Below are 27,390 nucleotides of genomic sequence, written 5' to 3' on the forward strand. Positions count from 1 at the left end.
TTCACGCCGTTTTCTGAAGCCACACCTCTGTTGTAATTACGATTGATCCCATCCTGGTTATTTGAAAGTGCATTCTGCCAGTTGGTGACAATCATTGATCTAAATTATGGTCACATGTTTTGTTAATACGTTAGTTTTTCCAAACCCTAAACCCTAAACCCTAATGTTATATTTCTGTTGCAGATTTTGTTTTCAAATACAGAACTTAATATTTTTGTAGAGAATTAAATCATCGCATTAAACGTTTTAGTTCACTTTCACAACTTTTTTGTCTTTTTTTTGGCAGCTCACGTCTGATCGCGGATGCAGACGTTTGTGTGTGCTAATGTGAGAGGGAATGAGAGAGAGCACCTCGTCTGTTTGATGCTCATTGTGTGGCAACATAATACAGTTGATACTGTTTATTTCTGTTTTTCAGACTTCCATGGATCCCAGTTTGGGAAAAATATCCATTATATCCTGATCAACAGGCAGACCATCGCGTGTGCCACCGAGCTCCCGTTCCTGAACAGGATCCCGATGGAGAGTAGGAGGATGACTCTGGAGAAGGTCGGTACCTTGAAGCCCTACTGTGTTATATCTATATAATATCACTTTTTGTTAAAAACCTTGTCTGGCCCCTTCAACTATTTAAACCAAGAGTAAATAAGATGTGTTTCATATACAAATGGCAAATAATCATATGTCAATGACCTGCAAACCATATACTAACCCTCCATCACATGTATTCAAACAGTGACCATTTACCAGCACATCAACAAATAAGGATATCACTGTCATGGTTCTGGCCCTATAAACTCTGAAGACCACGAACTTTAGTTTCTAGTGGACTTTTATTTTTTTTTTCCATTTCTTGTGTATTTCTAAGTTCCTAGTGTGTCTTTGCCTGAGTTAAGTTACCTTTGTTATCCCCTGTCTGTGAGTTCCCTGTTTTATTCTATAGTCCCTTTCGCGCCGTCTGCACTTCCTTTACCTCTGTCTTGTTTCTGTTCACTTTACCTTTTCTGTATCACCAGTTCCTACATCCACCGTAACAGAACAGTGGTGGCTGGCTGGAGGCTAACAGGCCCGATTCTAGCCGATTGGCGGCTGGAGGCTAGGAACCCCGATGCTAGCCAAGGTGGGGCCTGGCTGGAGGCTAGAAGGCCCAATGCTAGCCGACGTGGTGGATGGCTGGAAGCTAGCAGGCCCAATGCTAGCTGACGTGGTGGCTGGCTGGAAGCTAGCAGGCCCGATGCTAGCTGATGTGGAGGTTGGTAGGAGGCGAGCAGCAACAGGGGTGTCTAAACTAGTTCTTAGCTGCGGGTACCACTCCAAAAGCCTGGTCAGGTCCAAAGCCTGGTGTGGACCTGACCAGGCGTTGCATTAAAGTCCTTATGGTGACTTCTTTAGCATTGTTCCTGGCCAGCTTGAGGTACTCAAAATGTCGATTGACCTGACGTGCCGCGTAATAAAATTCCCCCACTGAAATGCTACTCTCTAAAGGGTCCATCCTGGTTGCTTTGTTCTGTTACGGTGGATGTATGAACTGGACCCAAAATGCAGAAGAATTTCTTTTTTTTTAAATTAAATTAAACAAAAACAGACTTACTATGTCTTCATAAAAACAAAAACAAAATGCAACTGAAGGTGTCCACGGTTGTGCGAACAGAAACAGATAATCTCAGGCATAGGTAGCAAACACAGGAGCCAAATACACACAGACTGGGGTGGAAATCACAGACGGACTGACCAAGACAAAGGGAATCACAGAGACTAAATAGACACGAGGAGGCACAGGTGAATGGAAACAGGCTAGACACATTAGGAAGAGGTGTGAACAATCACAGGGGCAGGAGACACAGGGAAGGTTAAGTGAACAGAGGAAAAGGAAGTGCAGACACCAGGAAACTCCAGACATCACAGACGGGGGATAACAAAGGAAACTTAACCAAGGCAAAGACACACTAGGAACTAAGAGATACACATGGAATGGAAAATAAATATGATTCCACTAGAAATTAAAGTTCATGGCCTTCAGAGTTTATAGGGGCAGAACCATGACAATCACCTCGTCATTAGTCGTCATCTACAAACAACCCGGCAACAATTTGCATCAGTCTATGAAAAACTGATCTACAAATGTTTTTTGTTGTTGTTTTCGCAGACAGGAGAGATTCATGTCCGAGACATGGAACTCCAGAAAGGCTCGGAAATGAAGCAGCTCTTTTGTTGCGGAGTGGGAGAAGAGACCAACATCTCTGTCCCACCGTCTGTTTTGCAGACTCTGCCACAGGACACCCAGCTGCATGATGCTAAAGACAGCGAGCAGCATTTAATGCTAGCTGGGAACTTGTCGTTTCAAATCAATGGCTCGAAGGTGGCAACCATCTTAGGGCTGATGCTGATGACTTGCACAATATGTTTCTGGATGGGTAGAATTTTTTAATTATACAAATTGTTTGTTTTTTGCTAAAGTGTGTCAAGATTTTTTTTTCAATCTAAACATATTTATTTTTTAAATTTTGTCACACACACACACACACGCACACACACGCACGCACGCACGCACACACGTATAGTTGGCATAAAACAATTTGTTTAAACTTGCCAAATGACTGAGAATGTCACGAACGATACACGGTGGAACTGGACCCAAATGCAAGACACAACACGGGATAAAATATAACGTGATTCAATGTGTAATCTAATATACAGTGCAAGGTGCACGGGGGCGGGGGTGGCGTGTCCGGGGTCTCAGTGGTGAGAGGTGGGTGGTGGTGAGCTCTCCAGAGCGTGCAGAGTGAATCCCACAGTCCCAGTACGATACGTGCCGTTCCTCCAGGTGGCAATGGCGTCCTCCGAGGGAACAAACAAATCCCACACCGTGGAGGCAGGCAGGCAGAAGGGTTGAGGCAAGCAACGAGGGAAAACTATAATAAATGAACAGAAGGAAGGGTTAGCTACACAAGCTAAGGACAGGGAAAATGACAGCAGTAACTGGCGCCAGGATCACAATAATGATCAGCTCTTGCTGACTGAACGATCTGGCGACGAGTGGATCTCAGACCGGTCTTCTTATACTCAGGGGGAATGATTGGTGATGATCTCCACCTGTCGCCACCTGCAGGGAGAAGCCACGCCCACCAACACACAGACAGACACCGAGCAGGGAGAAACATACAGGATAACACACGGGAAAAAAAACAATGAAACAAAAAGGGGGAGACGAGGGCTGCCATGATACCATCATGACAGAGAAGCTCAGTTTACTTTTCAATTAAGTTTTTAATTTAACTTTAATGATGTTTTTCTCTTGCTGCTCAGCTCAACAGTAACAGTTGGGTCCTGTGTAACCACTATATCATTACACATATATATTATTATTATTGATAAATTACTTCAGGGTGTGTATCTATATTTTTTGAGCATTTTAAACAAAAAAATATATATTTTAATCACAAATCATGAAAGTAATTTCAAACTGGCAAGAGATCTGACCAGGTCGAGCTGAGCAGGTTTGTTGGGGGGCAGAATAGGATTGCACGGACAACTTGAATGGATAGCATAAGATGTTTCCTGTTGTGTGTCCTGAGCAGAGAACTGATTGGTTGTTGTTATGACGATTTCACCAAAACCAACCAATAGGCACACCCACTGTCTCACGTTAACGCGTCGCATTATGTGTGAGTCCTGCATAACCGTGAGAGGGAGGTAGGTGTTGAGCACAGGTAAACAGTTATTGGGAAAAATATTTTTAGGTAAGTCGGCTGTAACCTTACCACACTGAGTGAGTGAACGATCTTGTGAAGACTGGAAGGAAGTAGTGGGTTCAGACTAGATTCAATTTTTACTTATTTACATTTTCATGATGCTCAGAGTATGAGCATTATTATGTCTTAATCTAGCACCACCTACAGGAGATTGATGACCCCCATTTAAAATAAGTTTGTACCATTTGTATGTTGTGTCGTTCAACACGTTTCTAACGTGGTCTGTAATTCATATTTCAGCCTTTCAGAACCACTAATGGGTCTCAATACCCATTCCCTCTCTGCTGGATTACACAAACATCATTTGGAAAGGTAAATCGACTGTATTTATATTGCTTATCCAGTCTTAATGACCACTGAAAGCACTGCACTGTCACATTCACCCATTCACACACATTTATACAACGCTTCCGTACACAGTGCTTTTTCTATCACACAAAATTCACACACTGCCAGGACAGACGTCAGGCATAATTGAGGATTCTGTGTCTTGCCCTAGGACTGTGGGCTGGAAGATCTGCCAGAGCTCACCAAAAACCCAGGACTCACATTTAAAAAAAAGGCTGAATGTATAATTTCTGTTACAAACTCCAAGAATTGATAGTCCAGTTGCCTTTGATTTTGTATTTCTAGATATGCTGTGACTGGAAAGATATTATTCCTCTTCAGATTAAAAGAATGCTTTCTATTGGGCAGAAAATGTGGCATTACCAGGTCAGTGAGCGGTAGCATAATTTATCTGTCAGGCTGTATTGCATGGGAGTGAGATTAAATGGTGCAATTAAATTGAGCCTATCAGTTCCACTGTAATAACCAAATCATTTAAAAAGTGCCTTTCTTGCAAAGTTGCAAATCAAGGTGTTTAATAGTTAAACAATAAATGGAAGCTACTTATGATAAAGAGAGAATATTAAATAAAATACTAATAAAAAATAATTACCAACAATTAAAAGAGAATGCCAAGCTTAAAAGGTCAGTTTCATATTTTTATTTTATAGCTATTTACAGTATGTGACACCTTAAGCTTGTGCGGCTGGCTGCTCCAGAGGTGAGGACCATAGACACAATGCTGCCTCTTCGTATTTCATTGTTAAGGTGGCAACACTGAAATGACCAGGGTCAGCAGACCTGAATGATCTTAAGTATACAAAGCATGTCTGGCAAATATTCAGGTGATAGTAGTCCACTGAGTGATTTGCACAACAATAAAAGGATATTTAATCCATTTTAAAACCAACAGGCAACTTGGGGACTTAACATCACGAGACGTGTGCTCTGCTGGTCTTAGTTGGTGCTCCATCTGTTGCTAAAGGCAAGCATATGTTTTTCAGTATCTGCCCAGCAGAGAAATGGTTGCACTTGGTTTTCTAATGTGATAAAAAGCATTTTTAGTGACATGGATAATTAAAAGTTCATATCAGGGTGTAGAAACCTTTTTTGCAAAGGGCTTGGTATTTCTTTTTTTTTTTTTTTGCCAGAGATTTCATTAGAACACATATCTATCTATAAATTTGGCCTTAATTGTTTTACATGCACTCTTACTATATCCCCCCAAAAAAGCAATTAAATGGGGCAAGTACTTAAATGTTGTGCCAGACAGAAGAGGAAAATTGAAACTTGCAGTCACAGCAGGTCAGTGAACTAGCTGGGTTATTTGGATTCACACACTTAATTCAGAAGATGTGATTTGTTCCATCGGCATTTCAAAACAGGCTGCAAACCATCTTTTGTGGAGGAGGTTTCATTATATTTTGGTAATAATTAACTTCTTCAAATTTTAGGATTTTGTTACCTCCACCAAGGAGGTTATGTTTTTTCGCCCTTGTCCATTGATTGTATTGTAGAAAATAACACATGAATTGTGATGGGAAAAAAAATCCCAGGCATATTTAGGGGACGGATATCTGAGTGTGTGCAAATGAATTCAAAATAAAACCCCAGATCTATCGTATTTAAAAAAAAAAAATCATGAAGGGGCTGTTGTGCCTCATGTGCGCTCTACAGAGTGCCTTTCTAGTTTTATTCCAAATGTTATTTTATTTTATCTTAGCATTTCAATCATCATCTTCTAGTTTTTTTAAGATATTGATACAGCTTATTTATCTGTAATGCATACGCTTACACTGGCCCTTTAAGCAGTCAGGATGCCTGTGATTGGACTGAGTGAGTTTCAGTCTGTGCAGATGTAGTGTGTGTGTGTGTGATGCTCCAGTGGTGCTTCAGAGCAGCAGGTTGCCCCAGCACAGACACTCCAGTCCAGCAAGGCTGAGCAGCAGGCAGTTACTGCTCACACACTGATTTCATTACCTCAGTCTTGCTCGGCCACTCTGAGCAGAGACAGCATGAGCACAGTGTCTGAGTCTTTGGTCGGCAGCAGCAGGTCTCTGTCTGTAGCGAAGAGACACAAAAGTATCAGGAAGAACTCCAGGAGGATTTATTCAGCGTACCAGGACCACCAGCAGGAGTGAGTCTCACTCTTCTTTTATTTGATCACTATTAATTTTGGACTTCAGGGAAGCCCTTCTGCTCTACGCGTTCTCTCTGTCCATATCATTCAAACAGCTGTCCTCGTTCTTGGCGAATTACATTATGTAGGTTATTGAATCAGTCACTTCCTAATCTGATCATTTGGGAAAACTACAAAGTGTGCTTTCCTGTGTGCTGTGTTAATACATATTGCTGTCCAGGGACATTATGAGCTGTAGGTCATCTTTGTAAATTTAGTCACAAGTGCTATTCTTTTTTCTGCATCAGATATGATCTTATTTGCCTACACTCATTTATTAAGATATTAATTAGAAAACTCTACTCAGAGGTCAAACAGCTGGCCTCTTCAAAACTACTGCTTATTTCTAACAATGCAGAACATACAAAAAGTGTTAACAATATTTGTAGGAACTTATTAAATAAACAATACATCAGAAAATATGGAAATTATAGAATATGCAGTAATTCTTTCTTCAGGTTTCTGAACACAGTGTTGTTTACAGCCCAGTAGAAAGATGGAGAAAATACATTGGTCCTATGAACTTTTAGCCTCATTTAGGACATAAATTGTTGACATTTTATCCCTCCGCATGCGACATTTTGCATGTATAAATCCTCATTTAATAATAATGACAGTAAAAAGATGTAGTAAAATATATACAACATTGATTATCAATACTGCCAGTATGAAAATGCATGACCATTAACCAGGGATCTACATATTCCAACAGTTGAAGCCTTCTTATGAACTCATTTAAATATTTGACCGAATAAAAATCTGCCTTTTTGGGACAGCGCTATGGTTAACAAACAAATGAAGTTGAAATGACAAAAAAACTTGAAAGTTGTGGATTGTGGTTGTTGTTTTCAGTGATTCAAATCTTTATCATTTTAATGGAATATTGTTTACCATATTATATTATATTATATTATTATTATATACAATTATTGTATGTTATGTATATGTCTCAATTATTGGAATTTTATAGAAAAACGGTTGGGGAGGGGCTCAGACAAGGGATTCTGCCATAATGCAGAGGATGACAGTCCTCGCTCTGTTTCAGGGTTTATTATCCTCATCAAAATTCTTAGTGAAATATAACATTTTGTTCAGCATTACATGTAGAGATGAAACAGATGATTGTAGTGACCAAAATGCTAAAGACACCAAATTAAAAAGCAGTGTTTTTAAATGTTCAGTTCCCCTTGAAAGCAAAGGAGATAAAGTGACTCAAATATTTTATGAGTTCAACAATTTACTGAATACAGAAAAATACATATTGATGTCACAAAGTTCAAACAGAAGAAATAAATAAACAGAGTTTAAAGTGTAACTTCACTCCCATCTCTGAGCCTAATTCCACCCACTGCATAGTTTTGATGGGCAGGGGACTGGGGGAAAAGGTAGATTAAATAATAAGTAGAATAAATAAGACCAGACCAAAGGTTGTCTACACATTTAATTTGCCAGTTAATCTAATTAACATCTAATCAGTAGTATTTTGCAGTATGAAATGTTTCCAAATTGATCAGCTTCTTTGTTCTTCAGTCCACAAGCAATTTAAAAAATAAACAAACAGTTTATCTGTGTAGCATATTTCATACAGCAATGCAATTCAAAGTTTTTTACACTAGATGTATTGATTAAAATTAACTATGGTATCCCTGAGAGGCATATGGGTGAAAACAGGTGAGGAAAAGGAGCATGCTATTTTCTTTTGTCAGATAGATTCTTCCTCCTGTGTGAAAACAGGTGAAAAATAAAATGACAGCAAAAGAGACAGCAAAATCTTTTTGTAATACTCATTTGTGCCAAAATACATAGCAAAGTTAGCTTATTATATAACAGGTCAACAAAGTCTGCATATAAAGCAGCAGACTGCCCAGACCGCACACATATGTCTTGCCAAAGTCAACCAGATGTATGAAGTAAGACGTTGCACTGAGAGCATTTGCTAATTAGCAATATGTTGAAAAAATGACCACCAAGCATTGTTTGGACGATGAATAAAAGCTGGACCGCCTGGTTGCTGTTTTAGAGAGCATATTTCCATCCATTTTTTTTTTTATGAAAACTCCATTTGTCACTTCAATGGACAATATTCAAATGCAAATACAATATAAACAATGCAGCCTAATTTTCCACTTAAGCAAGCAATGTGTAGTGCAGAATCAAAATGAAAATGCATTTCTAACCATTTGAAAATGAAATTGCAAACTCCATTTGACTTCATTTTCAAAGACTTAACCTGCACTTCAGTGGACAATATGTTACTGCAATAGGTGAAACAGTGTTTGAATTTACATGTTACCACGCTCTTAGAACTTGAATTTGAAAATGCGATCTGTCAATCCTCTCATCAAAGCGGGTCTTCAGTAAGGACGTGACACACCATAGGCTGCCTTTTGGGAATCGTTAGCCATAGACCGACAATAGCGCTAAGCAGAACCTGTTACCTGACTCACGTCATGCATGATGGATGGCGAATAAATTGTCATGTGTGACCTAGACATTGATGCTTAAATTGAAAATTAGACATTTGAATATTGTCCATTGAAGAGCTGGTTAAGTCTTTGAAAATGAAAAGTCAAATGGAATTTTCATTAAAATGTAGATAATAATAATATAATTTTAATGTATTCATAGAAGGATGTGAAAACGAAAATGGGATTATTGCATTTTCATAAAAAAAAGACAAAAGACACATACATTTGTGGAAAATTATAATGCTATTGTGAAAGTACATTTTCATTTTCATATTTACATTGAGTGACATAACACCCATTACTTTTTTGTTGTTTTTAACAATTTATTAAAAACCAGATTAAGGATTTTAGTCATCTGGCATGTGGATTTAAGATTAGGGTCATCAGAGAAAAGTAAAACAATGAAATGAAGGCAATGTAACACCATTGACAGAATTAAAATATTTGCCACACGGCATTCGGTAAATTGACTGCATTTATATGGCGCTTTTCTCGTCTTAATTACCAGCCAAAGCACTTTACAGCAGAAGTCACATTCAAACACAGACATGGATAACAGCAGGCAATTATTGTTTTCATTGATGTCATGGATTACGACAGCATTTTTTGACAACAAAGCAAGCAACAACCTTGCTTTGTTCTGACATATTCTGTAATATATATATATATATACACATTTTTAGATTTTTTTAAGTTTAGGGTTATTGCCAAGTGAAAGATGCAAATGTAACAAAATAAAACCATTTTCATTGTCCACTTTGTCTTATGCTGCAGCTCCTCAGATGATGAAGATAAAGAGGATGAGCGGGTGGACAGCAATGACCCAGAAGAAATGTTCCAGAACATTCAGTACCAGAAGGAGATCATCGCCAACATTCGGACCAGACCCTGGCCAATGAGACGCAAGCTCAAAGTTCTCAAGTACCCCTCTTAGTTTGATTGTTTGCTCTGTAACTTCTGAATGGTAGTTAAATCTGTGCCTAATCTTCTGCTGATGAACACACACACACACACTCTCTGTCTCTTTCTCTTTAAAATTCACTCTGGAAAATTCAGACTTCAAATTAGAAAATATTCCTGGTAACTATTTATTCAATGGAATTTCTGATATGTGTGCTACCATCTTGTGCTGGTGAAATCAATTGAAGCCAGAGTCTGCACAGTTGTGATTGTGGAGTGGAGTCGTGGTATCAAAGTGCTGGAAGTTCACCTTCCCGAACAGTAGCGTGTTGTTAATCATGACATCTCAGCTCATTTTTCACATTCAAAGTCAATGCAAAGACGGGCGACATGAATAACGCAAAGACGCAAAATTCGTTTCACTTGCTCGAGATCAAATATTTCATCCAGAGCGAGATATTTGCGTGATGTCGCGAAAGACAATTAGCGTTGGCAGTCCCACAATGGGGACATTTGGGTGTTACAGCAGCAATGTGGACAGCAGAATATGAACATTTTTAAAAAGCAATAGGTATGTACAAAATATAACAGGAAATATAAATACTATATACAGAGCTGGAGCAATAATTGCACCTGGAGAATATATATATGAATATTGCACAGTTCACACTCCTGTGAAATAAGATGAAAATTTGCACTTTAAGTGGTTGAGTCCTGTGTGTGTGTGTGTTCTATTAAGAGCAGTGCTGGTTGTACGGTCTCACAGCAGCAGGAAGGAATGACCTGCGATACCGCTCCCTCACACACTTGGGGTGAAGCAGCTGGTCGCTGAAGGAGCTGCTCAGTGCAGTGACAGTGTCCTGCATGTGGAGGGAGTCGTTCATCACTGATGATAGCTTTGCTACCATCCTCCTCTCTCCCACCACCTGCACTGTGTCCAACGGGCATCCAAGGACGGAGCTGGCCTTCTTGATCAGTCTGTCGAGTCTCTTCCTATCAGCCATTGAGATGCTGCTGCTCCAGCAGACCACCCCATAAAAAATGGTTGGTGCCACCAGGGTCAAAAAAGGTCCCCAGCAGCGCCCCTTGCACTCCAAAAGACCTGAATTTGCTGAGAAGGTACAGTCGGCTCTTGCACTTCTTGTAAAGTGTGATGGTGTTGTCTGTCCAGTCCAGTTTATTGTTCAGGTGAACACCCAGGTACTTATAAGAGTCCACACTCTCTCAAATCCACCACCAGGTCTTTGGTTTTCCAGGCGTTAGTCTGGAGGCAGTTCTACTGGCACCAGTCCACAAAGTCCTAGGTCAGTTCTCTGTGCTCCCTGTCATCGTCATCTGTGATGAGGCCGACGATGCCAGAGTCGTCAGAGAACTTGAGCAGATCGCAGGTGGCTGTGCTGTACATGAATTCTGCAGTGTATAGAGTGAACAAGAAAGGAGCCAAGACTGTTTCCTGTGGTGCAGACCACTGTTTCAGAAACACAGTCCCTTGTCCTTCCAAACACAGTCCCTTGTACATACTAGGGGCAGTTGGTGAGGTAGTAAATAATCCAGGATGTGAGGTGGTGATCCACTCCTGAATGCTCCAGCTTGTCCCCCAGGAGCAACGGCTGGATGGTGTTGGAGGCACTGGAAAAATCAAATAACTTGATTCTCACAGTGCTTCCAGACTTTTCCAGGTGAGACAGAGTTCTGTGGAGGAGGAAAATGATGGGGTCATCTACCCCGATGCCAGGCTGGTAGGCAAACTGCAGCAGGCCCATAGATGGTCTCACCAGGGGGCAGAGATGGACGAGCACCAGGCACTTCATCGTCTTCATCAGGTGCGATGTCAGTTCCACCGGCCTGTAGCTGTTGAGGTCCTTCGGGTGCGGTTCTTTTGGTACCGGCACCACGCAGGATGTCTTCCACAGCTGTGTAATTCTCCCCAACTTCAGGCTCAGGTTGAAGATGCGCTACACAATACTGCACAGCTCGTCTGCACAGGACTTGAGGAGCTGAGAGCTGGTCTGTCAAACAAAGGTGATCCTGCAGCTAAACTAGTGCATATAACGCAACACGAAAATTCATTTTTTACATGTGGCTTGGTTGAGGTCAAGATAATGAATTTGGTTAGATATTGGGGTAACCCGGCCTGCAATATGAGAATCTCCACTTTTCTGGTGAAGGGGCATGACATTTCCTACACATTTTGAAAATGGTTGAACAATCACAACAGACTAGATCAGCTGGCCAATCAGAGTAGGCTGGGGTTTATCGGGAAGGGGGGCTAAAAGAAAACCAGGCATTTTAGACAGAGGGTGAAGAGAGGAGCTGCAGGAATTGGCATTGTGAGAACACTGATGCCTTTTCTGATCATTAGAGCATGTAAACCTTTTCAAGTGGTAACCCAAAAAAGTATGAGCATGTGTCACCTTTAAGGTCACTGCTGACATTTTTTTATGTTAAACCAAGACCCCCATCTTTCCGCAACCTGGAGCAAGTGCTTTAAGTGGTGTAAACATGATCCATAACAACCATGCTTTAGTTGCCACATGTTATTATTGTAGGAAAAAATCAATGGAATACTGTATTTTGTGAGTGTCTGTCTTGCATATTCTTTGATTGGCATTTTTTCAAACCTCTAAACTGGTACACTTTAATTTTACTGCAAACCAACGTATACGAGCTTATGGTACAATTAGGATTTTTATGTCAGTGTACCTTTCAACACAATGGACAGTGTCTCAGCAGATGAATAATCATGTCTCCCAAAATCAACCATAACTTTATTTGAAAAATGTAATAACACCAGTAAACACAAAATACAAGGATTGCATTGATGTAATAGAAAATATTCATATATTTATTATCAGATTAGTGACCTCCACTGTGACACATTCTTATCAAAACAAGGTAGGCCTAGAAATATCTTGTGGCCTATACAACTCGAAAAATATAAAAACACAACTTTATTTTATTTTCTTATAAAAAGGTACCCAACCTTTAATGGCCTATACTTTTAATATGGAAATATAAACATGTAAACCGGAACAGAAATGAATGAAACTTCAGGGATTTTAATCCGCAATTATAATTTGCCGTTTTTTTTTCCAACAATATTTTTTTTTAGGATGCAGAGTAATTCAAACTCTTCTCTCACAGAGAAAAAAAAGTGTGAAGTCACAGAAAAAATATTCACAAATGTGTGGATTGAAAAAAAAAAGAGTTAACCTTAGATTACAAGTTTGCAGCCGTCGTCGTATTCATGTAAATATCAATCTTCACATTGTTTGACATATGTATAGACAAATTAGTGTTGCAAGCATGATGCATTGTTTTGGTATTTCACTTGGTAGAAACCGTAACTGGGACTGTTCAAAATGGGGACATATTAGTTACTGATATAGAGCATGATAACAGATCAAGCAGAAGACAGGTGGACATATTAATAGACAGTCGGACTTAAACTGAATGAAATTAATATATTTAAAATATACTTGATTTTCAGTACCAAGCTGCAGTACATTTTACCACCTTTTATCTTGTTACCTTTTACCACAAACAACTCTGTGGACCTTTCTGCCAGGTGTCCATATGAAGGGTGAACCATGTGGGAGTTCACATAAAGAAGCTCATCCCCAAATGTTGTGACACTAGATTGTGAAGGCTGTCTTCTAACATTTGACTACATGTAATTGGACTAGTAGATAGAGCACAGGCTGAGCCAAAGAGAGCTACAGCAGATAGAGAGATTCCAAGATGTGCTGAGTATGTGCCATCGATAACAGGTTTTATAGTGGCAGTTTATTAGAACCGCATAGGTTTTATTGCCATCATCTGGGATGGGATTCAAGTCTGCATTTTTAGAGCCTGTGATTGCTCCCAATGCAGCGGCTCACATTTACAAATCATTTTTATCTTTACTTTCTGACAAATTTGAGTTTGAGTTGTTTGACTGAAACCTCAGTCCTCACCCTAACTAAAAAAACAATATCAGAAAAGACATATCCACAACTGTAAATGCTACAGTTGCTTTCCATGGGTGAGTAGTGTGTAAAGTGCACGTTGGGAATCTTCATTAATTACGACAAGGCTCATAGCCCTCTGAATTGTCCCCGGTACTGTTACAGTATGGGCTGGTTTCACTTTCTTACGGGCTCTAAAGCTGCAAAATTAAAGCAATTGTATTTTAATGGGTGCAGACTGCTGTTACTTGATTTAGAAGAATCAGCGTATTAATACTTGTTTAAACTACGATTTTAAAATGTTAAAGCCGTAGTCATCAGCCTGACGATATTTTTCAATATTTTAGAATACACAGCTACCATCTTTATCTGCTAGAGGTGCACAAATAAATGTACCATATTCCCTCAGCTGCCATGCCATGCACAAATGTTGTTTTAGTGCTCCGATCCACATTCTGACAAACTGTTATAGCTTCACTGCTTCCAGACCTAACAGCAAATGAAGAGACAATGTATCTAGATAAAATCTGGAGGGACATTGGACAATGTTTCAAGGAAAAACTGAATATTTGATAGCTCTTTAGCTACTACTTGAAAATAGCTAATGTTAGCATTCAACCACTTGCTCGCTAGCATTACCATTTAAAACTATTATGTGATACAATGGGAAAGGTGTTTTGATTCTGAACTATCAATGCACAACTTTGATTATGTTTTTAAGTTAAATGCACTGGAATCAAGCTAAATGTTAAATGATCAATAAACTGCTTGGACTTACTTAATTACAAATATGTTGTTTTAACTTGAAACATGGTTCAATTACCCTCCAGATTTCCCTATCTATTGTCTCTTCAGTTGCTGATCAGTCGGGAAGCAGTATGGAAATCGTCAATCCCAGTTTTTTATACGACTTGCAACCTAGATCATAGCAGGACATTATTCTGTTGATAACAGAATTTCTGCTTCCCACCCTGAGCATGATGTAACAGGGAAATGGCTGCTATGTAAATATGTTGAATATAATACCATTTATTTCAATGCAAGAGCCCAAATTATGATTGAATAATCGGAATGAGAGAGCACTGCATGATAATAATTTAACTCGCATGAGCTCAAATATTGAACTCAAGCTAAAGATTTTCATGGCACAATGACACAAAGCCAATTAACATTAACACTCTTACGACGTCCTTGTCGGAATGAACAGGCAATTATTTGTGGAGTTACGCAAATCATCACAAATGAATCAGCAGCCAAACTCATCCAGAGTGAAAACAATGACATATATACTACTACCATAGAATGTATATGAAAATGGACGTAGACTATGGGTCCGAAAAGTGGAGTTAATGCGGAAGTTATACCGCTGAGAACCATCAGGGACTAGCTCCAATACATCCCTGGCTCCAATGGACATCCATTCGAAACATGTCTGCTTCTTTCTTGAAATACTAAGCCAGTACATTTCTGCCACAGGCTGTTATGATGTCTTAAGTTAAATACATTCCTAATCAGTATTCTGCTGGTCCATCTGTAAATAATGTCATAACTAATTAGATATAAGGGTTCAAGGATTGGTAGATTTGGGGTCTTGCCTGGTTTTGACTGACATTGACGGCCTAGGATGATTGGCGCAGCCGTTTGAACGCCAGCAGACTGGAGAGTGATTTACCACAGGGGAACTCGAGCCGTAGTCATTTTCCTCTGAGAGTTTTACTATTTGTTCGGGGTTGCCGTAATTATGGATTATTCTTCGATAATAACTGACCCGAGGGAGTTTCTTTGGTAAGTAAACACTTGCTTTCTTAACGTTTTACAATTTTATGTTGACGTACAATTTACCTAAAAAGTTTGTATTGTTAGTATTTTTGACTGGAGAAGGGGATATTTTTAGCATCCCAATTAGCATTACTATCACAGTTAATGTGAATTATGAATGTATGTTGCTAATCAAGCTAGCCAGCTGGTGCTAGTGTTAACTGATAGCCTTTGCAATGTTAACAGGACGTGCCCCTGCCAGGTGTTAAGCCTGTTAAGCTTGATGCATGCTCTATAAAAAGTAAATTTAAACGTTGGTTTTGTTTCTGGCACATTTGAACCAGTTTAAGTGTTTGGGGCCAGAATGAATGCAAGTAATTGCAAGTAATCATGCCATTGTGAAAGTTCATGTTAATGTCACAGTGTGTAATGTTTGTACTTTTCTGGCGGCATCTGGTAGTAAATTTAATGCGGAAGTCGGGCTGGTGATATTTTTCCGACCTACCGAGTCACAGTGGAATGCAGCACAACACGACGTGGCAAACATTGCGACTTACACAGAGGTCTGGTCCCCCTAATGTTACTATATTGAACTCAAAGTTGACGAAAAAACTTTTTTTCTTTGTTGTAGGTGATTATACATATGAACAAATAGTTATGGACAATTTTTAAAATTATATGTCTTTTACACACTGTAGCTTTAAATAGTAACATTATCTTTAGTTAAACAGTATCTATAGTTAAACAGGTGAAAAAAAGGTTTTGGCAAATGTATTCAGTTATGTAGTTTAGAGGTCAAATTATGTTGATTGGGTAGGAATAACATCAGGCAGTTAGTGTACTGCATTAGATCCAGCTGTATGATTTCCCCTGATATGAATGCTGGACTTCTGGGTGCCAGTGTCTTAATTTCGGCTTCAATTTGATCTTGCTATTGTCAGCTTGTTGCCTACTAATTCTTGCATACTTATACTATGTGCTATTCTGTTGTTTTTCTTTTATTAGACATCAATCTGACAGGGGCTGACAGATTAAAGCAATTGCGGATGAACGTGAGGTGAACTGGACCTCAACTCTCACATCATGTTAACTGAGGAGGATCAGTCCTTCACAGACAAGGATGTAGACAGATACATTTTATAGAATAGAATAGAATAGAAAACTTTATTCATCCCGCTCGGGTAAATTCACTTGTCACAGCAGCACAGTATTACACAGGGAAGCAAAAAGTACAATTAAAAATACAGGAACAAACTGTTTTCAAAAAGCTATGTACATATATACAGAGTGCAAAAGTAATGTGCAGTGGGTTGAAAAAAATAAATATTATTAAATATTCATATATATATATATATATATATATATATATATATATATATATATATATATATATATATATATATATATATATATATGTCTGCAATGTATTACTAATTACACCAAATTCTCTAAATGTACAAACACTAAAAATTGTTGTGCTGCCGAAATGCGTTTGCATTGCCAGAACTTTCCCCACGTGACATGCAAATGTGATGGGTTGAATTTCGGACTGTGCAGAGGAGGACCCGAGCTTGGTAGAGTCATGAGGCTTTTCAATATATACCAGTCCTTGATAATAACCTCCGAAACTCACATAGTGGTGCTTATTTGAGAAACTTTAGAGCATCTGAGGAATGGAATGACCAGGACAAATTATATTATGCCATTTATTCATTTTTGATCGTTGTGACAACCTTCTATCAGAGTGATGACATCATGCCAGTTAGATGTGTGCTCAGCCAGGTGCAGTAAACTTGAATGAATGAGCAAGCCTGGGGGATAACACACAATGAGAAGCTTTGATGGTCGAGAAGAGATGGCAGCGCAGATGGTGACACAGGAAAAAAAAGAGCGAGGCTACGGGCAGGGCAAAAGGCTAACTGCTTCAAACCTGCCATCCCGAGCCTCTATTTTGCCATCGCAGTCACTCAACAACAAAGAGGATGAGATAAGACTGTGGATCACCTCCCACAGCCTAGACTGCTGTGTGATGATGATTACTGAGACTTGGTTCGACCCGAGCACCCCAGACATCCCTATCGAGCTAGAAGGCCGCACCATCTACAAAACGGACTCCTGCAACTCTTACCTAGATGGCCTGCCAACATGTGCCATCTGACCTCTGCAGCTCATCCAGAATGCAGCGGACCGGTTGGTCTGCAACCTACCAAAATTCTCCCATACTACATCGCTTCTCCGCACTCTGCACTGGCTTCCGGTGGTGGCTTGAATCCGATTCAAGGCACTGGTACTTGCGCACCATGCTGGGAATGGTTTCAGGCTCTTCTAATATCCAGAACATGGTCAAACCTTACACCCCAGCCCGTCTGCCAAACCACTTGCTGGTGCCTCACTGCGAAGGGTGGGCTGCCTGTCTGTTTGCTGTCCTGGTTCCTCAATGGTGGATGGAGCTCCCCATTGACATCAGGACACTCATATTACTTGCAGAAGATAACAAAACAAAATAAATAAAATTTAAAAAAACAAAATACATTCCCATTAATTCCCATTTAACATTGACATACATGCCTCACTTTTATATTTGTTGAGCAACTTATCTTTTAGTATTTTTCTTCTTTGTAGCATGTTACACATTTTCATTTCCTCGTCTAAAAAATTCCACGTTTACTCCTTTTGCCGATACACATCTTTGTTTTACATTTATTCAGATTTTTATATTAGTGAACATGCACATTCCCATTAGTTCATACGTGCTCTCTCTAATCTGAAACAGCTTCTGGATACAGTCGGGAACCATCCTATTTTTGACTTGATACATTATTTGCGCTGTTTTGAACATCACCAAATCTCCAAATTTAAGTGCGCGTGAGTTTATAAATAATCTACTAGTTGGTTAATGATATTCCCCTCTGTTAATGATTCTTATTGCTCTTTTGTTATGTAAAAATAGGGTTAGTAATTGTTTTGTACATGTTTCCCAATATTTCCACACAGTATGTAATGTATGGTAATATTAAGGAACTGTACAATATATGTATTCTGCTTAAATGCACAAGGTTCTCCTTTCAAAGCTGGAGACCCACAAGCTTACAAAGAGGCACAAAGAATGAAGTGGGGAATCGGAGAAGCCAAGTGTAGGTATTAACAGCCCATTGCGGAACACTGGCTACAAGGACAACTACACAGTCTCAAGCCCCAGCGACAAAACTCTTCCAGACACACTGCACTGGTTCTTTGCTCGATACGACTTACAAAACAGACATACCAGCATCTGTCCTGCACTACCAGGGAAGGAACAGAAAATAACCCTGAAACAACACCTGTTCATATTCACCCGGCGTAGAGTCAACACCAACAATGCGGCTGGACCAAGTGGAGTCTCTGGATGAGTGCTTAAGAGCTGTGCAGATCAGCTAACAGAGGTATTTACCACCATTTTCAACCTCTCGCTGGAGCAAGCTGTAGTTACCACCTGCCTAAAGTCAGACACAATTGTCCTGGTACCCGAGAAAGCCGCAGTGAACTGTTTAAATGACAATCGCCCAGTTGCTCCAACCCCCATCATCACAAAATAGTTAGTAAGAGAATGATTGATTCATATATATATCATAATGATGACTGCTTCCCCATCCACCCTTCCAATGTCATTGTCAAATTTGCTGATGACACCACCATAGTCGGGCTGATATCAGACAACGAGACAGCCTACAGGGAGGAAGTTCAGCAATCTGGCCGAGTGGTGCACCCACAATAACCTGGACCTCATAACCACAAAGACAAAGGAGATGGTACTGGACTTGGCGGGTGTTGAGGACAGCTAAACGGGTGATTGGGATCACACTTCCAGCTCTCAGTGACATCTTCACCAGTCAACTACATAGGAAAGCCAGCTGCATCACTAGAGACACATCCCAGACTGGACACTGCTTGCCCCCCATCCCCTCTGGAAGAAGATGCAGGACTCACAGAGAACAGCTTCTTCCCAAAAGCCATCACCTCTGTGAACGCAGAACGCAGCCGCCGGACTCATCAACCACACCAAATCCCGGCACCACATCATCCCAGTCTTAAAAGACCTTCACTGACTCCCCGTCTCACACCGGATCACTTTCAAAATCCTGGTCCTCACTTTCAAATCCCTTCACCATCTTGCTCCCCCTTATTACACTGACCTTCTCTCCCCGATCAACCAACACAGTCCCTCAGATCCGCCTCTGCCGGTCTTCTCTCCACCCGTAAAAGCAACCTCCGCAGTTTTGGGGACAGAGCCTTCTCCAAGGCAGCTCCCAGATTTTGGAACTCCCTCCACCAAAAGATCCGTGACTCCGACTCCCTCACCACCTTCCAGTCACACCTCAAATCCCCCCCCCCATAAATGTTTGTGCTTTGTTTGTTGTTTTGTATAGTGACATTGAGTCCATGAAAAGCGCTATCTAAATATAATGTATTATTATTATTATTACTATATTCATGCTCTTCCATTCGTTTTAATGCTGCACACGGAAGAGTTGCTAACAGACCAATGGCAATAAAGGTCTATTCTATTCTATATATACTGGCCTGGCTGTAGCTCCCCTTTGATGTCTTTGTTCTTTACTCTATGTACCAGAATTCTAGAGTTGTAGAGATCTAGAACAAAGAGAAAAGAAGAAAGACATAAAAGAGGAGCTTACAGTACTCCTTGATGTGGATAACTATGACCTGGATGAATAATCTCTACAGATATTTACACAGAACAACTCTACAAAGCACCTACAGTTTTTACTCAGAGACAAACAGTTTTTTAGAAATATTTCTGCCACTGACGTTCATTAATTTGTAGCTGTACTGTAAGTCTGATGATCATGTTGATTTTGTTAGTGGCCTTTTATCAGATGTTGAAAATGTTGACCGCTCACTGTTCAAGAGTTGCATGAATTTGGTGGTTGGGCTTTACAGCTATGAAGGTAAATATGTTGCAAAATGCAAGCACTTGTAGACTGGAGGTGTGAATTTGTAGAATACAATGTGAGAACTTGGTTTGTTAAACAAAAATCAGCTTGTCGTTTAAAAAAAAAATGATTTGGGTTCAGAACACAGGTGTGTGAATATTTCCTGTGAAAATGTAAACGCACAAGTTCAGGGTTTTTTTCAACAGGTTCTCACATTGTATTCTACAAGTTCACACATCCAGTCTACAAGAGCTTGCATTTTTTGTCAACATATTTTACCTTCATAGATTGTTTGGTTTGTAAAAATCCTTTTGACACATTGCCATGACCTGAAGTAGCCACCAGGGGGTAGATAGGATAACTGTAACTGAAGAATCAGCATTTAGATAGAGTTTGAATTACTATACATTCTTGAAAAAAATATTGTTGGAAAAGAAAAATGAAAATTATAATTACAAATCAAAATACCTGTATAATTCATTTCTGTTTCAGTTTACATGTTTATATTTTTATGTTAAATTATAGGCCATGTACCTTAGTATAAAATATTTTCTGTTTTTATATTTTTGTTTGTCATATAGGCCACAAGATATTTCTAGGCCTACCTTGTTTACAAGCATTTGCATTTTCCAACATATTTACCGTACTTTCTTTTTTTCATAATCTGATTTATTTTTCTGATATTTTTAGTTAAAATGGAAGCAAGAGGTGACGGAGAACACAACCACGAAGATCGTAAGAGCTTTGTTAGTCATTTTGCACAGAACTCTGAACACTAAAGGTGACTGATTCAGTTATCTTCTGTGAATAGTAATATGATTCTCTAACTCATCCTGCAGGTGTGAATATTATAGTGATTTTACCAGGGGATGAAGTTAATATCCACATCATTGAACAGCTGCAGGATCTGTGGGACGAGGGACAAGATGAGAATGACCTTGCTGAGGTACTGCCATTTCTGCTAGGGGAACATGGCAACAATCTAAACTTTGAAGGCTATGACATCATTGTCTTTGAAGACGATGACAATGGTGAATACATTGTCAACAATGAAGATGTTGACAACATTGATGACGCTGAAGACATTGACAACGTTGAAGACTTTGAAGACATTGACAACTTTGAAGAAGTTGAAAACATTGAAGACTTTGAAGACATTGGCAACATTGAAGAAGTTGAAAATGTTAACAACATTGAAGACTTTGAAGACATTGACAACATTGAAGAAGTTGAAAACGTTTACAACATTCAAGACGTTGAAGACATTGACAACATTGAAGAAGTTGAAAACATTAACAACATTCAAGACGTTGAAGACATTGACAACATTGAATTAGTTGAAAACATTGACAACTTTGTAGACAATGACAACAATGAAGTAGTTGACAACAACAATGACGACAACAGAAGCAACCATGACAATGACCTCAACAACAATGATGATAGCCACAATAAAAATGTAGATTACAATGCTGAAAACTACAATATTGGTAACAATAATAACAATGCAGAAAATGTGGGGGTTAGTGGTGGGGTTGAGGTTTACCAGTGTGTAGAAGAAGATGACCCCCTGCCGGGAGGATCCAGGAGGAGGTTAAGAGAGGAAGATGGACAGAACACTGATGACAGAAACAGGTGGTGGGAATTTTCTGACAGCAGCACTGACTGTGATAATAATACTGACAATAATACTGGAAATAGCCCAGTCCAACATGCAGGTGCTGAAACAGTTGTCGAAGAAGACCCTCTGCCTGGTCCATCCAGGAAAAGGTTAAGAGAGCATGAGACAGACGAAGATGAGAGAAGTGACAAAACAATCAAGGCTTTTTTCTGAGTTTACAGGCAAGAACTCCCTGCAGCAGAAGAGAACACCCCTTAACAATTCTGCCACTTCCAGTGCCCCAGAGACCCATCACCATCACCGACACCGTCCTGCTCCCCCCCCTCCTTTTGTTCCCCCACCCCACCTCTCAACACACACTGACAGGCCACAGTACATCTGGCAGCAAGGCTGCTTGTCTGATGTCGTGAGCAAAACTGGCACACCCCAGGGAACTGTCCTGGCACCATTTCTGTTCACCCTCTACACCACAGACTTCTGCTTCAACCAAGGAACTTGCCACCTCCAGAAGTTCACAGATGACTCCTCCATTGCCGTATGCATCAAAGATAATAAGGAGGAGGAGAACAGAGACCTGTTTGAGAGCTTTGTAGGAGGGGGCGACAGAAACAACCTGCAGCTCAACATCAGGAAAACCAAGGAGCTGGTGATGCAGAGGGAGACTCCTACCCCTGTCCACCATCTCCACCCATTATAGATTAATGCCATTAATGGGGAGGGGGTGAAGATGGTGGACAGTTACAAGTTCCTGTGGGTGACACTCAACAACAAACTTGTCTGGTGGGACAAAACTACAGGAAGATACAGAGCAGGCTGTTCTTTCTGAGGAGGCTCAGGTCTTTTGATTTGAGCACTAGGCTGCTACGGATGTTCTGTGGTAGCCAGTGTCATCTTCTTTGCTGTGGTGTGCTGGGGGGCGGCATAGGGAGCTGTTGCACTAACACACTCAACAAGCTGGAGAGGAAGGACAGCTCTCTGGGGGTTTGGAATTGGGAAGTGTAGAGGCAGTGACAGAAAAGAGGATGAGAGGAAAGCTGAACGTGATCATGGACAACCCCTCTTGTTCCCTCTGAGCTGAACTGAGGCAGCTCAGGTGCTCGTTCAGCCAAAGTCTCATCCAGCCATGAGCCCAAAAGTGCCTGGGAGGCACCTTTGTGCCGTCAGCCATCAGACCACCAACAGAGTAAATCCACTCCAAATCCTAACTGCACAACCACCTTACTTTTTGTTTATTTAAATTGTATTTTTCACAACTACATTGCACATTATTGTATATAGTATTTGTTGATGTAAATTGTGTTTGTTATTGTTATGGCATAGCATTTCTATTATTCTATTATGTCAATTACCTCCGATTCTGTTTCTATTCTACTTGATCAATAAAGATTCATCTTAATCATCTTAATCTTAAACTATGATACTGATACAGACAGAAATGACCAAGCGCTTGCTCACAGTAGTGCTGATCTGGCTGAAAATGCAGGTGCTTTGGAGGGGTGAGGAAGTTGTCCAGCAGGGAGAGGAGGAAGCCGCACAACCAAGACTGTCAAGAAAGGTCAAGAGAAGATGATGAAGAGGTGAACAAGGGAGGCAGCAAACATTTCAAATGTTTAAGAAGAGACATGGGATGGCACTTACTGACAGAATTCAGTCACAGCCATCACACTTGCTTGAGTGAGTAACATGACAGTGAAAGTTATGCCTTCTGATGGCCTTGAAAAACTGATGCTGCATATGATGGGACAAAGAACTGCACTTAGCTTAATTAACTGAGAAACTTTTTGGCACCCATTACAGTTCTGCTTTCTTAAACGTTAATGTGATGCTTATCTACTTGTTTCATGCAAGTTACTACATTTACTATTAACTGGAACTAATTGTTCTCATACTTATTATGGACGTGGTACACAAGAGGCACGCCACATGATCCAGACTGTATAGAACCTTTTGGATTTGAATTATGAAAATAAAAAAAACATGGTGACAGACTATGGTTTTTGGGGGAGTTTTTCCTTGCTCTCATTGAAGGTCTGTAGTCAGTTTATGTGTATCACTTTCATTTAATTTAGTTACTTTTGTTCATCAGGAAAATGTAATTTGGTTTGACAGCCCCTGTCCTTCCTATTGTTTGCTGTACTTAACTCCGCTGACTCTGAGTTTTGGACAGAAGTATTATATATAATAATTAAAAACAATTTATATAAAAATAGGGTAGCTATTTTCAGATCAATAACGTAAAATTATCTCAAATTAGCTCATGCCATATGATATCTATGTACACATTGCGTGTCTTCAGAGAAACAGTTTTACAAAGGGAAGTATTGGATCAAGGGAACATGTGAAGGGCTTCAGTCGTGTTACTTTTCTCCTGAGGTATTCAGCATCAACCAGGTCAAATTTTCCAACTTGACATTACTCTGTACAAAGGATAAAGGTAAAAGTGCAGTGTGCTTGCTTTGCTGGCAAATACCAGATCTCATGTTGACTATTTTATCGTTGAAGTAGCCCGCAAACTCTTCACATTTAGAACATGGAAGCTATATACTTTATTTAGTTGTGGAATTTATCAGAGAATGTACTGTACTAAAGAGCAGTCTCGGATTGTGAATGTTGTTGGTTTGAGATGTATGCTAGGCGTGATGCCTAGTAGTATTTGTATTTTAAATTTCCAAATGTTATTTTATTATATAGCTTTGTCATGTGCACAGACCAAATTCAGTTGCAGTAACCATGATCTGTGAGTTTCAAAGAAGCTCTTTACTGTATATGACCAAATGACAAGCTTCAAAATCAAGACCAAGGTAAGAAGTATAATCATTAATCAGTTTGTGGTTTGTGAAATAGATGTGTTAAACAATTCTACAGGACTGATCCAATCACTGCTAAGACAATGTATAAAAATGAGTCAGATTCTAAAATAGAGCTGCATCAAGGGTAAACAAGGTGATGACTGAAAATGAAAACTGAAAGTGGGTTTTGCTCTTTACAACTCCCTCCTACTAACTGACTCAAATACAAAATGCTATTTATTCTATGACTTGTCTAAATGGGTAAATGAACTGCATTTACATAGCATTTCTCTTATCTTAACAATCAAACTACTTCTTTATACTATAGGTCACATATAGAGTAGAATACACCGATGGTACATCATTGTGGTACTCCAACATGCAGTCTGAAAGAGCCCAGGATCGAACAGCGAATCTTTTTTGATTAGTTGATTAACCGTAGAACCACAGCCGCCCTTGATGGTTATCATATTTCCCAGTATGCCCAGCTAGTCAAAATTATGTGTGTCTATCAGTCTTGACATCAGCCCACTGACTGGAATAGTCCTCACAGAGGTTGCTGCTGGAAAGAGCGAATCTTATTTCATGCATGTGCATATGAACACGTGTGAACTCAAAACATAATGTCTTGACCAAAAATACCTGACATTGCCCTTTAACTGCCTGCTCAACCGTTTGGTAGAGCATATTTTAAGCCACTAAATCTTATTGAGGGTAGAGTTGAACTTACATCAACCTGATTAAGCCATCTCCACAATTCGGCTGAGGTATGTTATGCTGAAAAAATCCACCAGATGTCACTTTGTCTTCAAATGGCATGCCTGTTCATTCCCCTCCAACCAGGAAGTCAGAAATCAGAAAATATTTGGTGAATTTTGAATGGAAAAGATATATATATATATATATACATACATATGTGTGTGTGTGTGTGTGTGTGTGATACTGTCAGAGGCCTTAAAGAACAGAATTATGTGTCTTGATACAACAACAAAAAGTCTAATGACCGTTGAATTTTTTTTTCAAATGTGCTCTACCAAATGATTGATTTGGTAGTGTGATAAAAATTTACTATATGCTATGAAATGAAAACTTCTGTTCAGTAATTGCAGTCAATGAGATACATTTCAAATTGTATGATATTACCTCATAAATATTTGTAAATAATGTCATCATAAGTATGATTTTTGACCATTTCGAAGAGGTTTTCTAAGTAAATATTGTTAATATCTATAATAAATATGTGGAAACAATACTACTTCCCATAATACTACTAATTCCATGGTAACAAATTGACATGGTCAAGTCATGGTTGGTCCAGAACCTGCATGCCACCCTGGTTGTCTAGTGCATTGGCACTGTTGAATCAATTTGCAGCGGTAGAGCTCCATTGATGACACAGAGCTGATGAAGAGAGTGCGTGGAGTTGGTGATTACAGGTTTGCTGAAGAAGCAAACTGTAAGCATACAATTAGGGGTCAATCTGATTGCCAAAAATGTTAGACATCCAATGTTTTCTTGTTTTTGCATTATTATCACTTGTTGAATTTGAAAACCAGAAATGCAATGTTTTCCAGTTTGACAGCAATTCGGGAATACTTTGTAGCATTCCAACAGAAACAAAGTGTATCTCATTCATGCCCAAATACATTTTTGCTGTTTATTTCTTCAAAAAGTTAGCATTATATTTGACGTTTTCCCTATTTTTGGTATAAATGTATGTATTTTGGTGCTCCTACCATGACGCGACATCTCCACCATTTGGTAGAGGCCTATAATAATAAAAAACTGTGGGGTCTGTTAAACAATTTTTGGGCGATTGTCGTATTATTGCCCCAATGGACTAAGGAATGCAAGAATTTTTTTCCCATTGCTTTTTTTCTTAGTAGGGGTAGTTAAAGGCTTAGAATGAATGTGTAAAACAAGGCTCTAGGAACTTAAAACCAAATTCAGACATACCTCTCAGGGAAGGACCAGTAACATTGAAAAAAGCAGTTAATAACTGGACAGCCCGTTAGGAGCACCAGGACAATACCCAGTGACCTTTTGGCAGGAACAGTCAACTTGATGAGATGATAAAACAAGCCGGCATTAGTTGACGAACCTCAGCCTCTTGCATTTCACACCCAGCTACAAGTAGAGGATGTGCCTGGTTTAATATTTATCCATTAGGTTGGTCCACCGTTCAAGTTGTGGAACCTACCAACAATTGTCATGAAGTGGGTCTTGAGCAGGATGTCATCAGAGCATCTAGAGGGAGACGACAGGAGGAACTGGTGGAGTCCTCTTTGGATGATGATGAATTCATTATCGAACCCTTACCAAACACATTGGACTGAAAAGTCACACTCTGACCGCCACTCGTCATTCATTTTTAAAACAATTGTGTTCTTAAAAATCACTGGTCAGCTACCGAATAATTTTGTTGGCATGAAAACTACAATATTTCCCCTCAGGAGTGGAAGATGGGATAAGATAATCCTTTATTCATTCCACAATGGGGACATTTGGGTGTTACAGAAGCAAAGTGGATAGCAGAATGTAAAAAAAAAAAGAAATAAGATATGCACAAAATGTATAATATAAAACAAATAAAATAGCAGTAACAATATTGCACATGGCGCATAAGTATTGCACAGTTGGTATTTGCACTCATTGAAATTGTTCCAGTGAATTATTACAGTGGTTGAGTCCTGGAGAGAGACAGAGAGAGAGAGAGAG

General features: G+C 39.6%; 2 protein-coding genes and 1 long non-coding RNA gene across 6 annotated transcripts in view; 2 read left to right on the forward strand and 1 right to left on the reverse strand.

The window, feature by feature from the left end:
* The first annotated feature begins 5,983 nt into the window (after positions 1 to 5,983).
* LOC118301813 (transmembrane channel-like protein 3) overlaps positions 5,984 to 27,390 on the forward strand; it is a 47,234-nt gene continuing 25,827 nt past the window's right edge. Inside the window, exons 1-2 of the mRNA XM_035627404.2 lie at positions 5,984 to 6,216; positions 9,501 to 9,647. Coding sequence (XP_035483297.2) covers positions 6,095 to 6,216; positions 9,501 to 9,647 — 269 coding nt within the window. The 5' untranslated portion in view covers positions 5,984 to 6,094. The remainder of the gene's footprint in view (positions 6,217 to 9,500; positions 9,648 to 27,390) is intronic.
* LOC118301817 lies at positions 16,472 to 21,238 on the reverse strand. 3 transcript variants are annotated; one of them, XR_007030539.1, is made up of 3 exons: positions 21,126 to 21,199; positions 19,795 to 19,960; positions 16,472 to 17,811 (listed from the first exon to the last, which is right to left on the reverse strand). It is a non-coding gene; the product is annotated as an uncharacterized LOC118301817 (long non-coding RNA). The 3 variants fall into 3 exon arrangements; XR_004790373.1 differs by lacking the exon at positions 19,795 to 19,960 and having other exon boundaries at positions 17,024 to 17,811; positions 21,126 to 21,238; XR_004790372.1 differs by lacking the exons at positions 19,795 to 19,960; positions 21,126 to 21,199 and adding an exon at positions 19,504 to 19,786 and having other exon boundaries at positions 17,024 to 17,811.
* On the forward strand, positions 19,986 to 23,872 carry LOC118301814 (suppressor of Mek1-like). Of its 2 annotated transcripts, XR_004790371.2 has the most exons (4): positions 19,986 to 20,160; positions 20,953 to 20,997; positions 21,102 to 23,066; positions 23,367 to 23,872. XR_004790371.2 is itself a non-coding variant. In XM_035627405.2 (3 exons), exons 2-3 carry the CDS (start codon positions 20,958 to 20,960, stop codon positions 22,094 to 22,096), a joined length of 1,035 nt encoding a protein of 344 aa, XP_035483298.1. In that variant the 5' UTR covers positions 19,986 to 20,160; positions 20,953 to 20,957; the 3' UTR covers positions 22,097 to 23,872. The 2 variants fall into 2 exon arrangements, 1 of the variants encoding a protein (XP_035483298.1); XM_035627405.2 differs by having other exon boundaries at positions 21,102 to 23,872.

Source organism: Scophthalmus maximus, chromosome 4 (assembly GCF_022379125.1).
Source record: "Scophthalmus maximus strain ysfricsl-2021 chromosome 4, ASM2237912v1, whole genome shotgun sequence".
Lineage (NCBI taxonomy): Eukaryota > Metazoa > Chordata > Actinopteri > Pleuronectiformes > Scophthalmidae > Scophthalmus > Scophthalmus maximus.

Excerpts from the sequence above, each read along its gene's own strand:
- LOC118301814 (XM_035627405.2), top strand. The coding sequence starts at position 20,958 with ATGGAAGCAAGAGGTGACGGAGAACACAACCACGAAGATC. Across the intron at positions 20,998-21,101 it reads AGAACACAACCACGAAGATC|GTGTGAATATTATAGTGATT; the intron begins GTAAGAGCTTTG and ends CTCATCCTGCAG.